Source organism: Hirundo rustica, chromosome 16 (genome assembly GCF_015227805.2).
Source record: "Hirundo rustica isolate bHirRus1 chromosome 16, bHirRus1.pri.v3, whole genome shotgun sequence".
Lineage (NCBI taxonomy): Eukaryota > Metazoa > Chordata > Aves > Passeriformes > Hirundinidae > Hirundo > Hirundo rustica.
This window is the reverse complement of record NC_053465.1, coordinates 12,126,574-12,141,994: the sequence shown is the minus strand read 5'-3', so window position 1 is coordinate 12,141,994 and position 15,421 is coordinate 12,126,574. Positions and strand designations below refer to the sequence as shown.

Here is a 15,421-nt window from a genome sequence, read left to right as displayed (position 1 = left end):
CCAAGAAAACTAAGAAACAGGGAACGGATCTGTTATTTATTGACCAAAAAGAAATAAAAAAGTTAGGGTTTAATAACTGTAAGTGATATAACAAAATCATGGAATGGTTTTAGTTGGATCTCATCCCACCCCCTGCCATGGCAGGGACACCTTCCACTGTCCCAGGCTGCTCCAAGCCCCAATGTCCAACCTGGCCTTGGACATTCCAGGGATACAGAGGCAGCCACAGCTGCTCTGGGCGCCCTGTGCCAGGGCCTGCCCACCCTCCCAGGGAACAATTCCTGCCCAATCTCCCATTCATCCCTGCCCTCTGGCAGTGGAAGCCATTCCCTGTGTCCTGCCCCTCCATCCCTTGTCCCCAGTCCCTCTGCAGCTCTCCTGGAGCCCCTTTAGGCCCTGCCAGGGGCTCTGAGCTCTCCCTGGAGCTTCTCCTCTCCAGGTGAGCACCCCCAGCTCTCCCAGCCTGGCTCAGGTCAGAGGGGCTCCAGCCCTTGGAGAATCTCTGTGGCCTCCTCTGGACTCTCTCCAACAAATCCATGCCCCCAGATGTTGGGCCCTCCAGCAGCCCCCCCTGTGCTCTCCCACAGCACCACAGGGCTCCCTGGGAGCCTCTTCCCCACTGCACCAAGGAGAGGTGATGGTGGGGTGGAATCAAACAGCTCATCCTTGACCGAGGGCTCGGCTCTCAGGGGAGAAAGGAACTCAGCCTGCACTGCTGGAACAGGGCTGAGCTCCACCAGCTCCACACATGGGCCAGCACGACACGAGGCCAAGCTCTCTATCACCATCTCCTCTCCTTCCCAGCGTCATCCTTTGCACTAAAACTCCTGCATTTGAGGGTTTTTAAAAGGCTTGGCAAGTCCTAAAGAGCCTACACAGCCCTACCACCTTCCCAGGGAGAGGGAGAGGTTCAGGAATAAATGGCTGGGGGAACCTGGCTGCAAAGGTGAAACTTCTCTCATGGGTATAAACGCGGAGATCCACATCTTTGGAAGACAGAAACCTTTCAGATGTCAGAGGCTCTGCTTGCATTTCTCCACAGATCTGGATCTCCTGCAGTGGATACTCAGTGCTCAGGGTGGCTCAAATTATTCCCAAAATAAACCCCACATGTCTGGGGGGCCCTGAACTCAGCTGCTGCTCCTGGAGAGGGAGACCTAGGCCAGTCCCTGGAGAGGATAAAAGGCAGAGCCATGACACAGCTCTTATCTCCCAGCCTTGGCCACAAGAAAGAACTGAGATGGAGAGGAAGATGATTTTTTTTTTCCCTAAAGTGGAGAGGAAAAGCACCGTGCACATGCAGGCAGCCGGGAAGAAAGGGGATGGAGCCTCCCTGATGAGCCCAGATGGGGATGGAAACTCTGACTCATCGGTAGGTTTTGTGGGAAGAGAAACCCGCTCATGTGATCCAGCTAATCCCATAAAAAAGTGCTCCTTGCCACTGGGGGGTGGAACAGGACCCATGGGGTCGTGGGGAAAATACAGCCTGGGTGACAGTGAGGATGGTGGCACGTCACCAGAGGGGAGGGTGGCAGTGCCAGGGCTCGTCCCACACCTCCCCTGAGCACCACAGTGCCAGGGCTGTCCCCGACCTTCTTCTCCAGGCTGAGGGGCTCTGCTCCTGAAAGATGGTGCTCGTTGGGAATGGGGAGAAAAGGCTCAGAGCAGAGCTGCAGCAGGTCCTGCCACCTGCCCCACAGGTCCTTGTACTGTCACCCCCTTTCCTAACACCTGCTAAGTCATGAGATCCTTAGAAACCCAGGGAAAGAGGGCAGCATGAGAGCAAGGGGCTGAGTCCTCAAACCAGCAGAAAAAAAATTTAAACCTTCTACATTTTAAACACTGGCAAAATCCAGTGTCCAGGCCCAGCCCAGAATCAGAGGTCAAGAAGCTGCCTCGGACCAAGGCTGGGTGACATCTGCAGCTCAGGTTCCTCTGAAGCCACGTGCAGCCACCAACACCAACCAGCTCCAACAACCTCTCCCCAAGAACAATTCCTGGCTCCCGCGTAACACTTCCCTCCCAGTTCCCTGGAACGGAGCTGAGCTGCAATCTCGCAGTCGCCAGGAAGAGATTTAATTATATCTGCAGAGGTCAAGCAATCCATGCAAAAGATGGGGGCGGCGGAGAGAGGCTCTGTGGCACAAGGCAGAGATTCTGCCTGCAGCACCGCGGCAGCCAGGGCCATTTTTCAGGGAAGAAATGACATCCGTCAGAACAAAACCTCGGGAGGGGAACAATAGGAAAAGGTGTGTGGGGGGGCAGGCAGACAATTAGGATATTTAAATCTGGTCATGCAGCTGCAAAATCAGGTGATTTAGTGCTGTTTTCTATCGTTTGTGGGGGTTTTTTTTTCCTGTTCTTTAAAGAGTGGTGTGATCGGTGCTTGTCCCAGTAAGTTTTGTGGGGAGATTTTTTTGCTGCTGAAGCCGAGCTGTGTATCCCCAAGCATACACTATAATTATATATATTATATATAATATATCATATATAATACGTAATATAATTTATATCACATACTAGATAATAGCTAATTTATGTACACCATAGAATATAGTATATGCCATCTATAATTTATGTGTAATATTAAAGAACATGCATTATGCATTATTTAATTATATTAAAACGAGTGTAAAATCACAAAGGTGGAACATTAGAGCTCAAACCTCCAATTAGGAATTAATAGTTTGAAAGCTCTAATCACACTAACACGTCAGCCTGACTTGAGGAATACGGAATAAGATCTCAAGAGGAGGCAGAGGTGCTGCTACACGACAGTTCAGACAGAAGCCTCGCACTCACCGGATGGAAAATTGTCAGGAAAAACACATTAGCGACACAATAACTTATTTTTAATGTGGAGCTGTTAGGAAAACACAATTATATGCTTCATTTATACTGCAAGATATAACCCAACGTATGGTAAAAGCATTTAGAGCTCGTTTTGTTAAAAAAAAAAACAACAGAGGAGTACAAAGGTAATAGGGAAAAATTGCACCTCGAGGGGAAAACGCTCCCCCCTCCCAGTGGGGCTGGTTTGTGGTGGTGGAGCATCCTCAGCTCCTGCTCCTCGTATCCAGCAGGAAAGAGAAGCAAAGTGAAGGCAGCGTGAAAACAGAGATTTTTCTGCAAATGCTGCAGGAAGATCACAACAACAACAACGGCCCCCAGGAAAGGAGGTGGCAGCGCCCATCCTTCCAAGGAGGAAAAGCTGGAAGAGCTCTGCAAGGTTCCAGGTGCTCTCCCACTGCCCTGGCACGAGGATTGGCCACGCACCCTCCAAGTTACAGGATGCTCTGGTGTGCACAAGAAAATACAGTTTATTAAGAGAATGTTTTCTCTGTTGTGGATGCACAAACCGACCCTGGTGCCTGCTGCAGGCTCAGGGGTCCACGGCAGAGCTGCTCATGGATTTACCCTGCAGTCACGGTGCTGTAACACCCACAGGTTTGGAACACTGAGTCAGGGGACAAACACTGATTTGAAGAATCATAAATGAATCAGAGAAACTTGTACAGTTTTGATGCTGAAATTTTTTTGTCTCTTGATGCCTCCTCTGCTACAAGGACCTCCCTGGATCAGGCCCTTGACAAGGTTATTCAGAAGCAGCCCAAACAAACATGTTGTTACACACGAGTCAGAGCGGTCTTCAAAACATCTCCCACTGTTCCCAAAACAACCAGATTAAAGCCTCCCCTCCGTGCATGCAGGGAGAACAACATTTTCTATGAATGGATGGACATTCATTATTTAGCTCCCGAGCCCTGACTTAAAGCCCAAGGCAAAAAATGGAGCTTCAAACACTTTCTGCTGTGCAACCCATCAAAGACCACTCTGGAGAACGTAGGGTTGTCCCACTGAGTAGCTCAACCACTTTTCAGAGGAAGCCCTTGCCCATATTCAGGGCCTAAAAGAAACAAAAAATTAAAAAAAAAAAAAAAAAAAAAAAATCTACATTTTCAAATCAACAGGAGCTGCCTGCCAAATGAGAATGAAATGGGCCCCAAATTAAAAATCTGCTGGACTTTGTTCTCCATCCAAAATCCTCCATCTCCAAAGAAAGATTTATGCTACTTCGAAACAGAGTTGGCTTCGGAAGTAGGAAGGGAAAGAATGTATTTTATCTTCCAGAATGGCAAAGCAGTGCTGCAACAAGAAAAAAGGGAGCATGTTTATCACTGCAATGTACAATTTATTGTAAAAGTCAAAACAGAACATTTCACAGAAATGCATTTGCCACATCAGAAATGCATTTGGCACATCGGCTCGGGCTCGTACCAGCTCAGATCCCACTTCTGAAGGGCTCTCAGAAGAAGAAGAGAGCATTGGTTGCAGATTAATACCTATCACATGACTAATAAAGCTTAATACTGCATTGGCAAAATAGTTTTTTGTCAATTTATCGGCCTAAAAGGCAAGAGAGAGGGTGTGTTTGGAGAGGCAGAGCCACAGGATCCTACAAGGAAAATTTGGGAAAAGGTTTGATGATGCTGACGGATCTCACAGAAATCCTGCAGGGTTCATAACAGGGCCCCCAGCACAGGAGTTCCCAAGGACCAGGGACACTCCCAGGGTCTCACAGCACCTGGGATTTGGTATTCCCAGGCTGGGTCCTTCTCCTTCTCCTCCTCCTCCTCCTCAATCCCCAGCAATTCCACTGGCTGGAAATTGGGCATTGTGCTGACCCAGTCTGACCGCTGCAACACCAGCAGCAAGCAGGAAGAATTTATATTTAAATTTATTTCTGCAGGAAGAATAGAGATGATAATTCACTCCCCCAAAGATGCCCCTGGGGAGCAGGATCACTCCTCCTGCATCACAGCATCCCTGCATGAAAGAGCGCAGGGTATCGTGCTCTGGCAGGATTCCTGTCACAGGCCTCCTTTGCCAAGGCAATTTTACTTGGGCAGAGAAGGAAAAATTCCCCCCTGGGCTTCGTGGACCCACACAAACAATTTAGGATCCAGGAAAAACCCTTCCATGCTGGCATATCAGCCAGCACAGCAGATCCTGTCGCTAAAGCTGTGCTAAGAGCGGAGCCTCGGTGTTACTAAAATGCATTTTTTAACCGTACCGTGGTTTACTTATTGTGAAATACAGCTGCAAAATCTCCCTAAAGCTCAAGAGGGAAAAATCCTCACGTTTTCTCAAAGCAGTTGGAGGGGAAATGCCCCACCAGGGCACACTCCCTGAAGTGGTGCAGGAACGCTCTGCTCTCACCCAAACACCAGCACCGCACACGAGCAACTCAAAACCCTGTGAAAGCTTTCCCGGCAAGTGAGCAGGAAGGGGTCTGCAGCAGGCAACAATGCCACAGGAAAACGGCCAGAGGGGACAGAAAAAGGGGTTTAGACCCAGATTTAAACAAGGAATCCAAACCAGAGATGTTTCCTTTAGCAGTCCTCAGGTGGCCGATGACGGGGATGGGTGTTGTGGTTTGGATGAGGGCTCCTCACACTTTCAGCTGAACCTCCCCAGTCCCTCGTGGCCACTGTGCAGACACCAGAGGTGTTCCTGCTGTCCCAGTGCTGGAGCAGGTCCTGGATCCAGCCCACAGGGTGGAGGGGCCAGCACTCCAGAGTGGGAAATGCTCGTTGTCCTCTCAGGTGGCTCCATATCACCCCCCACCTTGGGCTGAGCACTCTGCAGCCCTAAAACTCCTGCCAAGGAGCATCAGGCTGTGAGCAGCAGCTCCCTGGGCACAGGGAAGTTTGGGGCTGGCTCCTCTTCCCAGCTGCCATGGCAGGCTGCTCCATGCAGGATCACCAGTGACAGGGACTGGTTTACACAGGGAGCCCTTTTCCCTGGCTTCGATGCCACCAGTACTCCTGGATCCATCACAGCTCCTCACCAAACACGGTCAGCAGCAGGGAGAGCTCCTTCTCACCCTGCCTGATGGGGCAGGAGGGCTCTTGTTATCCGCTTGTGAGTGTCCAGCCCCTCACCACCTTCTCCATCCCTCCCAGGGACCAGCCCTTCCCGGGAGAACAGGGATGCTGTGGAAGCAGCTGAAGAAAGGGTGCAAATTGCCCCTTTCTGGGGAGGCCCGGGCTGAACACACACTCCCATTTCATTATCCCTCTAAACATCCCTCGTCCTTTCAGAAATGGGAAAGCTGATGTGCAATAGGCCCCTGCGTAGCTGCAAAGAGGAATTGTGGCTGACTGCAGCGCGCAGGCGAGAGCGGAGCCCTCCCGGTAACAATATCATGTCCAGTAAGTGCACAGAACAATTCCATTAACATTTCAGGCTGCTCTGGGCTAAGGCAGCTCATGGCAAAGGCAGAGCTCTGCCGTGCTCCCAGCGAGTTATTTCTGCACAGTGACACTGCACAGCCCAGCTTTGCTGCCTCCCCCTAAAGAAAGAAAGAAAGAAATGAAGGGAAAACAAAACAAAACAAAAAATCCTGACCAAAACAAGCCTTTTAAATCAAAGGGCTCCATAGAGCGTCTCCATAAACTCAGCGAAGCAGGAGGACAGCAAAGAGCCTGTAAGTGTTCCTTGCCCTGCTCCTTCACAGGGATGGATTTTATCTGGGATATCTGCATGCTATAGTGGGAGAAATCTGATTTTTCCAGTCCACCCTACCCTCCTCTGTAGCTTTTTTAAGTGGAAATGCTTCGAGGCAGACACTGTCTCAGCACAGCCCCGGGCTGAGCCACCAGCGCCGGACAGGAGCAACGGGTTGGGATTGGCGTGAGGTTCTGGAGTTTCCCAGAGTATCCCGTGTGGCTCCAGGAAGCAGGAGAACCCTTGATCCACGGCAGGCACAAGAGAACAGCAAGCTGCTGGTGATCCTGGGCTGGATCCCACCCCGCACCTGCCGGAGTTGCGCCGAGGAAAAGCAGCAGGAGAAACCTCCTCCCGCACCGCTCCGGGCGCTGTTGGATGCTGAAGTTACAGCCGTGATACCTGCAGTCTGTCAGGGAAACAGAGTCTGCCCATTTCCATCCCTGGCTTCATTCCAGCGGCCTCATGCCACAAACGTGCACGGCCGTGCATGAGCAAATGTCATTCGATAACTCAGAAAAGAAAAGAAGGGGCGGGGGGGGGGGGGGGGGAAGCGCCCTGAATATCAGCAAAGGGTAAGTCACTTCCTTTCTTCTGCCGCGGCCTTAAGGTCCCCGGTAGCAGTGACAACAGCAGCATCTGGTGGCAGTGGTCAGTACCTGGGTGCTCCTCTCCGCTGTCCCATCCGCCCGGCCGGCACCGGCTCCCATCGCAGCCCTCGCCCGCCGGGCTCAGCTCGCTGCACCCCCAGAAGAGGCGATTTCCCGCAGCCTCCCGGCCGCAGCGGCGGCGAGGACCCGCGGATCAATTGCGACCGCCTAATCCGGGACTAATCTCGGGGATTCAGGCCACGGATGAGCTGACGGCGAGGGGCCCCGAGGCTCGGGCGGGCGGGACACGGCACCACGCAGCCCCGAGCCCGGCTACCAGCCGCAGCTCCCGCACAGAACACTGCGGGGCAAAGTAAATCCTGTTGGCATCCAACAACTTCTCGGTAAAAGCGAGTTCCGAAAGCCAGCGGGATTTGGGGACAGCCGCAGTCCCCAGTGGCTCACGCTCACACGATCCCAGGTTTCTGGTTTTACGCACGACGGGCTGATGTTTCGGCAGGACAAATGTCCTGCTCCCAGGTGATCCGGCTCTCGTTAGTATTTTAAGAGCGTATTTAGCGTTTTAGGAGCAACGGCGATGATAATGAAACACTTTGAAGCCAGCAGTACGCAGATAGAAGCGAAAACAACGAAAGTTGTTTCAGTATAATCCGGCATCTCAAAATGAACGAGAACTATTGGGTTTGCTACAACTTAATAAAAAGAGATAGATAACCCAACGACAGAGAAACGGTTAAATACGTCTCTTGATACATAAAGATTAATTTGCCGCGCCTGGGAAGACACACACATTTCCCTCTGCTTATAAGAGTTTGATCCCGAAGTATCACAACAGCGAGGTGAGCCGGGAGCATCCCGAGCTGCTGTACCGGCGCAGTAGAGAGAGCACTTTCTCCTTTTATTAACTTTTTTTCAACGCAATTACCCGAATTCGGCCCGGAAGGCAGCAAGGATTACGTCTGGGATGATCCCCCTCCCTCCAAAGGGATCTGAATCCCACGGCTTTGCAGCTGAAACATCAGCTCGGTTTACCCACGGCGACCAAGGCGATACTCGCAGAGAACTCCTTATCCCTGAAGTAGCATCTATCCCCTTCGCTTCGCCTTCTCCGGGATGAGGGAAATTTCCTACAGCACCTCCGCGCTCTCAAATATCCGCTGCGCATCCCTCTCCCGTTACAAGTGCGGGGTGCTTCGCCTCGCAGCTGCAGCGAGCGGGGAGAATGTGCGTGAGGGAGGTGTCCCCGCCGTGCTGTGGGTCTGGGGGCACACGGACACCCCCAGCCCGGAGCTGGGTGTCCCCTCCGAGGGAGCGCAGCGCCGGGGCGCGCAGGGTTGAGGGACGGAGCCGAGGGACGGGGACGCAGCCGGAGGAGCCGCGGCCGGCGGCTCCGCGGCTCGGGAAGAAGGTGCACAACAACAACACGGCGAAGAACAACAGGAAAAAAGTACCCGACAAGAACGGCAACAACAACCCCCCCCCAACCCCGCGCATCGCCCCGGGCCGAGCGCTCCCGGAGCGGAGGAGGCTGAGCCGACCCGGCACGGACACACGGACCCACGGACACACGGACACCGCGCTCCGCTCCCGGCCCGCCCCGCCGAGCAGCGCCCGGGCTCGGGCTCCCCCCGCCCGCTGCGGGCGGCCCGGGCACCCGACGGCTCCCCCCGCTCCGCTTCCAGACCACTTTCAAAATTCCCTCCCGCAGGAGCCGGCACTTTTCCTTGCCCGTGGCCGCGGAGCAGCGGCGGGACGCGCCGAGCCCGCGCACCACCCCCCCTCCCGCGCCCCCGGTACCTTGTTGCAGTGATAATAATCCAGCGGGCCCAGGCAAGCGGGGTCCGCGCCGGGCAGCGAGCCCACGGCGGGGGGGGCGGAGGGGTAGAACCGAACGTCCATGCCGGGGCTGCGGGCGGCGGCAGGCGGGGGCTCCAGCGGGCATGGACCCGGCTGCGGCGGCGGCGGTGCCTCTGGCGCGGGGAGAGGGCGGGGAGCGGGCGGGCGGCGGCGCGGGGGGCGGGGCGGCGGCCCCCGGCCCGCCCCGCTCCGCACCGCCCCGCTCCGGGCCGCTATTGTTCGCGGCGGGGCCGGGCGGCTCCTCCCGCGGCCGCCGCCGCCCGGGGCTCGGGCACGGCGGGCGGCGCCGCCGGAGCCCCGCGGAAGAGCCCGGGGAGCTCCCGGAGCCCATCCCCGGCCGCTGCGGCAGCCCTGTCGCGTCTTCGGCGGCCCGCACCGTGCCCCGTGTGCCCTCTCCCGGCTCGGGACGCTGCCCTTGCGGCTCGGTTTCTCTCTGCAGCTGGTGCCCGCCCGCCGATGAAGGACGCTCTCCAGCGCGCCGATCCAGCCTCAGCAGGACCCCAGTAGGAACCCCGAGCGGGTCCCCCATTTAGAGCCCCTAACTACGGCCCGTTTCTGGAAGGCCTGTGCCTCCCCACCTGCTCTCCCAGCCCGGAGAGAACAGCCAGGCTCAAGCTCTGCACCTGGCGCTGGCTTCCTACTCCCCCGGGCGCGGACACCCCCATTCTCGCCCCACCTCGGCTTTCCAAACATCCCAGTCTTTATAATTCCCGCTGCTGGAAGGCAGCTCCATCCATGACCACCCTCCGACTCCCACGGGCCGGGGCTGTCGGGGCAGTGCCGCACGGAAAACCCAAATGTGTCCGTGGGGAGGGAGGATGCTCGGAGGCCGGGCGTGCAGGGTTCCCCCTCCCTGCCCCGCTGCCGCAGGCTCTGCGCTCTCCCTCTCCCTTCCAGCGGCTCCCAACAGATCCCTCTGGAAAAGCAGCCCAGTGGGAGAGAATTTTATACACAGAGCGGTTTTGCAGTATGCTATCCCATCCACAGATCCAGGGAAACGCTTGAAAGTTGCAACAACCGGTCCATAGGCTGGCAAAGAGCTGGGACAGGGCTGGTAGGGTCAGTGTGCTGGCAAATCCCCAAGAAAAATCGCCCTTCCTTCCCCACCCCCCCTCTTTATTTTTTATTGGGTTTTTTTTAGAAAAAGCCCTCCTGACACCGAAGGGTTATTTCCAACATGTACCCTTCAGGACCCTCTGGAGCTGGAAAACTGAGCTAAATAAATGCTGAGTTCTTCCTCCGGTGTCTTTCATTGCAAGAGTGGGGTCAATTCCTGCCAAATTCAGGGAGGGGGGAGTCGGGCTGGGGTTTCGAGGGAAAGCCAGCTCCAAGAATCAAGTGATTATGTAAAAATCGTAGCTCTCATTTAAATTAAAAACAAGCTTTCAGCCCTCGTGGTGGTGGAAAAAATTGATTTAAGGATAAAAATTGTGTCGGGCACAAAAAACCTACTTCACATTTATTATTATTTTTCAAGCTGTGTGATTTTTCTGGGGAACCAGCATCGATCCTCCTGCATTTAGCAGCGAAGCAGGTTGGCTTCAGGAGTTCTCCACCAGGGAAGCTGCTCCGAGGGCTCCCAGTCAAAGGCGTAATAGAGACGTCTAATATTTTGCATTAAAACTTTGAATATCTGATCTCCACTCATCTGTGCCCTTCCTGATTTACAAACCCCCCGAAAGGACTGGTTTTCCTGTCTCCCTGTTTCAGCAAACACTGAACTGACATGTCACATTATTAGAGCTTCATTATTTTTGTAAAACCTTCCCAAGTAGAGTGAGTGGTATATTATGAAGTATAAATAATTAAAACTAAACGAGAGATGTCAAAATAATGAAACAAAGTGTATTTTATGATGCATTATTCCGGCTTGTTTATCCACAAAATTCCGTAATTAGTAAGCAGCCTCTGAGTCATTAGCAAGGTTTGACTGTATTATTATCTTTATTAATTATCATAATCATTATATTTCTTATATTGTGGAGTCATTGCTAACAGCTTTGCAGTTAAGTCGGAATTGACTTTCCCACGGAAAGCAGGATTTAATTCTGTTGTTGCCCACAAAAATGAACACATTTTGTCACCAAACATGCAGCACCTCCCTGGCAGATACAACCCCATTCATTTGCAGTGCCTGAGCCACCCCTTTGCTCCATTTCAGACCCTCTCAAAGCTCATTTTTTCCCCAATGAAACCCCGTTTCCTCAGATTTACACTGCTCAGCCCTGTCAGACTTTGCAGGTTCATCTGCCTCCGTTGGACCTCGAACAGAGACTGATCTGAGACACCCAGCATCACAAAGCGTTATTGCTATTAATAGCCAGAATGCTTATATATATATATATATACACACACACACACATATATATGCCAAGGGAAGCTGGCAGAGGGAATGCTCCTCATCAGAACAATGTTCTCACAGCTCACCTCGTGTCTCCAGTGCTTCTCCTCCTCAGACTGACAGAAGAAGCCAGCCATGGGGAGCTGAGCCTCCCCCCTGGCCAGGGCCTGGGTGTCCGTGGGTGCCTGCAGTCTCCATCCATGCTCCTCTGCCCATGCACAGCAGCTCCTGCCCCTGCCCAGCCTCACCGTGCGCCCAGGGAGCCCCCAGCTTGTGCCTGTTGCTGAATCCTCCCTCAGCCTGCTTTTCCCCGTGTTTCAGTGTGTTGTGAGCCTGTGTGATTGGGACAGACTTGTTATCAGGGCTCGCTGTGATACCACAGGTCCAGACCTTGGGTTTTGCGCAGTTGTGCGCAGGCGGCAGGAGCGGTCTGGGATGGCTGAAGGGAACCAGCAACACCCCTGGAGCTGCAGGATCCCCAACAGGGCTGAGCCAGGCAGCCAAACAGACTGCAAACACCAGGATCTTTTCCTTCCTTGTCCCGGCTGGGTCCCCCAAAACCCCAGAATGTCTGCAGCTGCTTCGGCCGGGCGGCTGAAAGAGGAGCTCCCAACATGACAACTCACATTTCATGCCTAACGTTACCCTGGAACAGAAACAGCAGAGTGTGATTATCTCAGCAATCCCATTTAAGCCACACAGACTCCTCACAAAGAAGGGAAAACTCTACAGTGAGTATTTCTAAATATTAGGCTAAACCTGAACAATCATCATTTCAAAGGCACCTTTCAGAAGCAAGAAAAAGCCTCCGAATCTATCAGTTTCATTATTTGTTTCAGAGTAGTCCTCCTCCTCTCAACAAACCATCTAAAAAGCCTGCTGAAACGATTTTTAAAATAATTTAGCACAGTGTACTTTATTACTTTAAAATACTGATATGATTTTCCCCACTGTATTATGCAGCTATATTTTGACATTTTAGTCTTATCCCCAGTTTATGTCTGAGAATGATTTAATTCAGAGCTACACTCCTCGTTCCCACTTGGAAGTAGAGGGATCTCTAAATATTCAGTAGTTTCAGTGGTCATAAAAAAAGCTGAACAAATGGATAAAGCCAATTGCCAAAAAACACAATGCAAATGTGTACATTTAAATGCAGTGAAATTGGATTAATTAAATCCACATTGCATCTGGATTTACATGTAATACAAAACAAAATTAAATGCAGCTCAGGAGCTTCCTGTGACTTTAAAATGGGGCTGATTGGAAGCATCTTCATTTACCTGTGTGGGCTCTGGGTCAGGAACTGTGCTAGTAAACAGAAACATTCACAATCTAGATAAGCTAGATCTGACCCACAAATCAAGGTTATGAATTTGGCATTTCATGTCATTTAAAATCTAATGTAAAGCTGCATCTCTCTGCTAACAAAACAGATGGTATTAGGCCTTCTTTTTGGCATTGGGTTTTGGTACCTGTCCAAAAAATCTTCTTGACATCCTTTAAATGCAGCTATTTAACCACCTGTCACTTTGCTTTAGATGCCCATTGAATTTCTGACAGGAAAAACATTATTTTGTCTACACGTTATTTCATGACACAAGAAACGTAGCACATATACAGCAAAGTTTACACATTGTGTGAAAATCTCTTTGAAAAAAAGAAGAGAGTTGTTACATGCTACTAAGGCAATTACTCCATAATTAATGTCATTGATAGGATAAAACATTCCAGAAACCCAAATAAAACAAAACAAAACAAGTTCCAACATGACAGGGAAGTATTAAGGACACTCACAACATTGACTAACAATTTTCTTCTGCCTGAGTGAAAACATCTCACCTTCGGTCAAACACCAGCCTGGCTGATGCATATAAACAAATAATTTTCCCCTCAAAAAATCTTCATTAGCAGGATTATGCTACCGACAAAAGGTCTGTAAAATATATCAGCAAGTTTCTTCTCATGTTCAGGATGATACAAGTGCTTGGATTCCTTGATGCATCAAACCTTGGGACCACTCCTCATAGAATCGTGGAATGGTTTGGGTTGGAAAAGACCTTTAAAAGCATTTCTCTGCCTGCCATGGGCAGGGACACCTTCCATCATCCCAGATTTCTCCAAGCCCCATCCAGCCTGGCCTTGGACGCTCCCAGGGATGAGGCAACCACAGATTCTTTGGGCAGCCTTCCTCCTGACCTTCAGGATCTTCTCAAAGGTCATATGTATTTGCTTCTGCAGCCCAGAGGTTTCAACACATGAGACAAGGGAGAACCTTGTCCTTCATCTCACCTCCTTAAACCCATACCCAGAGCCACTCCTGATTTGTAGATGTGTAGAAAATGAATTTACTTGCCAGCAACAACCTTGGGAGGCAGCTGCAGGTGGTTCCCTTGAAAACCCCAACCTCGGGCTCTGTGCTCACATGTGTCCTGAGTTTGTATTTGGCTTTGGTCATTTTTTGCCTGTTTGTATCCCTGGTCTCCCAGGGAAGTGAAACAGCTTTCCTACTTTCTCGTGCTGCTCCGTGGAAAGGAGAGTGAAAGGTTTGTGCTGTCTAAACCTGACTGACCTGGGATAGTCCTGCCAAGTTGTGGCAGCAAGAAAAGGGTGGCTGCAGAGGAGCGAGGAGCTTGTGCTCTGGGAGGAGAGAGGACCCAGGACAGTCTGGAGATAAAGGCTGGACCCTTCTGGGGGAATTTTGGGACAGCACTGCCCCAGCTCTCACCTTGGCACGTTGAGCACTGGCATGCCATGCTGCTGCTCAGAATTCCTCCAGGAAAAAATAAACTTTCCACAGACAAACTGTAAGCCGAGAATGGGAATGGATGTCCAGGAGCAGAAACGCATCTCACACAGAGTTTGCAAGGTCTACCCCAAAGCCAAACAGAAGGAGTACAGGACTAGAGAGGTGAGTGAGCTCTGTCACCCTTTGGGGAAGGTGCCCAGGAATAGCCCAGGAGGTTGGGGCAAGAGGAACAATCCAGCCCAGATCCAGTCAAAGACTGTCCCTTCCCCAAGGCAGACATGCTGAGGTGTGCATGCCCTCCTTGATCACCTGTTTCCCCATGGAGGCATTTTTACCTTGTGGGAGATCACTGAATTCACATTTACGTTCACATCTGGCTTCCCATTTTCTGCCGACGTGGGGGGGGTAGGAGCTGCAATCCACCCCCAATCCCATCCTCAGCCAGGCAACCTCGGAGCCACTCCATCTCCCAGGTGTGGGACACACAGTGAATAACATTTCTGTTAACTAAGTGCTACAAGAAACATTTGAAATCATTTGTCAGGGTCTTGTGCCACTTGTATAATAGAGGAAATTAATCCAAGGTGCCTCCCCGGCCACTGGCAAGAGAATTACACCAGAGATGAATTTCGCTTCGTATCTTTAATTTTACTGTGCAGTTGCCGAGAAGAAGTATTGCTTTTGATTTCAAGGATGTCACATACTGTGACCAAGTTTAACAGTTTCTTCAGCTTCTTCCTCCTGAAGTAAAGGAGTCATTTCTTACAACCACGCTCCGAGTGAGTGTCTCGGGCTCGCGCTCGGAAAGTGAAGCAATTGAATCATCTCGTTGGTTCATTTTGAGGGGTGAAGCTCCCCTCCTCTACCCAGAAAATTAATCTTTCTTAGAGTAGCTCTCAGACTCCTCAATGCAGAAGAGAGTGACTTTTGTTTTATAAATGATCTCCTGAGCTTGCAACAGTTGGGTTTTCTCTAAACTTACTCAATATTTCCACAGCGCAGGAGAGCTCACCCTTGGTCCAGGGAGAAGATTGGCGGCTGATCTTCAAAATGAATTTCTTTTTTTAAGCTAGTTTCCCATGGCTCTGCTTTGCCAAGGTGACAAGAAAAAATATCTGTTGTGAGATTTGCCAATTGATCTAGGATTAAATGTCAAAATGCATTTTAGCTCAGTTTCATCGCTGCCGTGTTTTTTTGTATTTCCGAGTCTCTGCTTTTGCTTTCACCCAACAAATCACCACTGGGCATTTTGGGGCAGGGCAGGAATTTCCCAGGGTAACCTCTGAGCTGAAGTACAGCACATGTACTACACTTTAAAAATGTTTTTTTTTTGTGTATTCCCACACATGAAGA

At 51.4% G+C, this 15,421-nt stretch overlaps 1 protein-coding gene and 1 long non-coding RNA gene across 3 annotated transcripts in view; one reads left to right on the top strand and one right to left on the bottom strand.

Annotated features, from left to right (window-relative positions):
* TOX2 (TOX high mobility group box family member 2) overlaps positions 1-11,654 on the bottom strand; it is a 153,935-nt gene extending 142,281 nt beyond the window's left edge. The window contains exon 1 of one of the 2 annotated variants that reach the window (XM_040080068.2): positions 11,406-11,654. In XM_040080068.2, coding sequence (XP_039936002.1) covers positions 11,406-11,456 — 51 coding nt within the window. In that variant the 5' untranslated portion in view covers positions 11,457-11,654. Of the gene's footprint in view, positions 1-8,918; positions 9,059-11,405 lie in introns of those variants that run through there. The other variant, XM_040080067.2, reaches the window with a different exon arrangement.
* Positions 11,655-13,796: 2,142 nt separating this feature from the next.
* LOC120760117 (uncharacterized) lies at positions 13,797-15,172 on the top strand. Its single transcript, XR_005703293.1, has 3 exons — positions 13,797-13,865; positions 14,120-14,230; positions 15,066-15,172. It is a non-coding gene; the product is annotated as an uncharacterized LOC120760117 (long non-coding RNA).
* Positions 15,173-15,421: the final 249 nt, after the last annotated feature.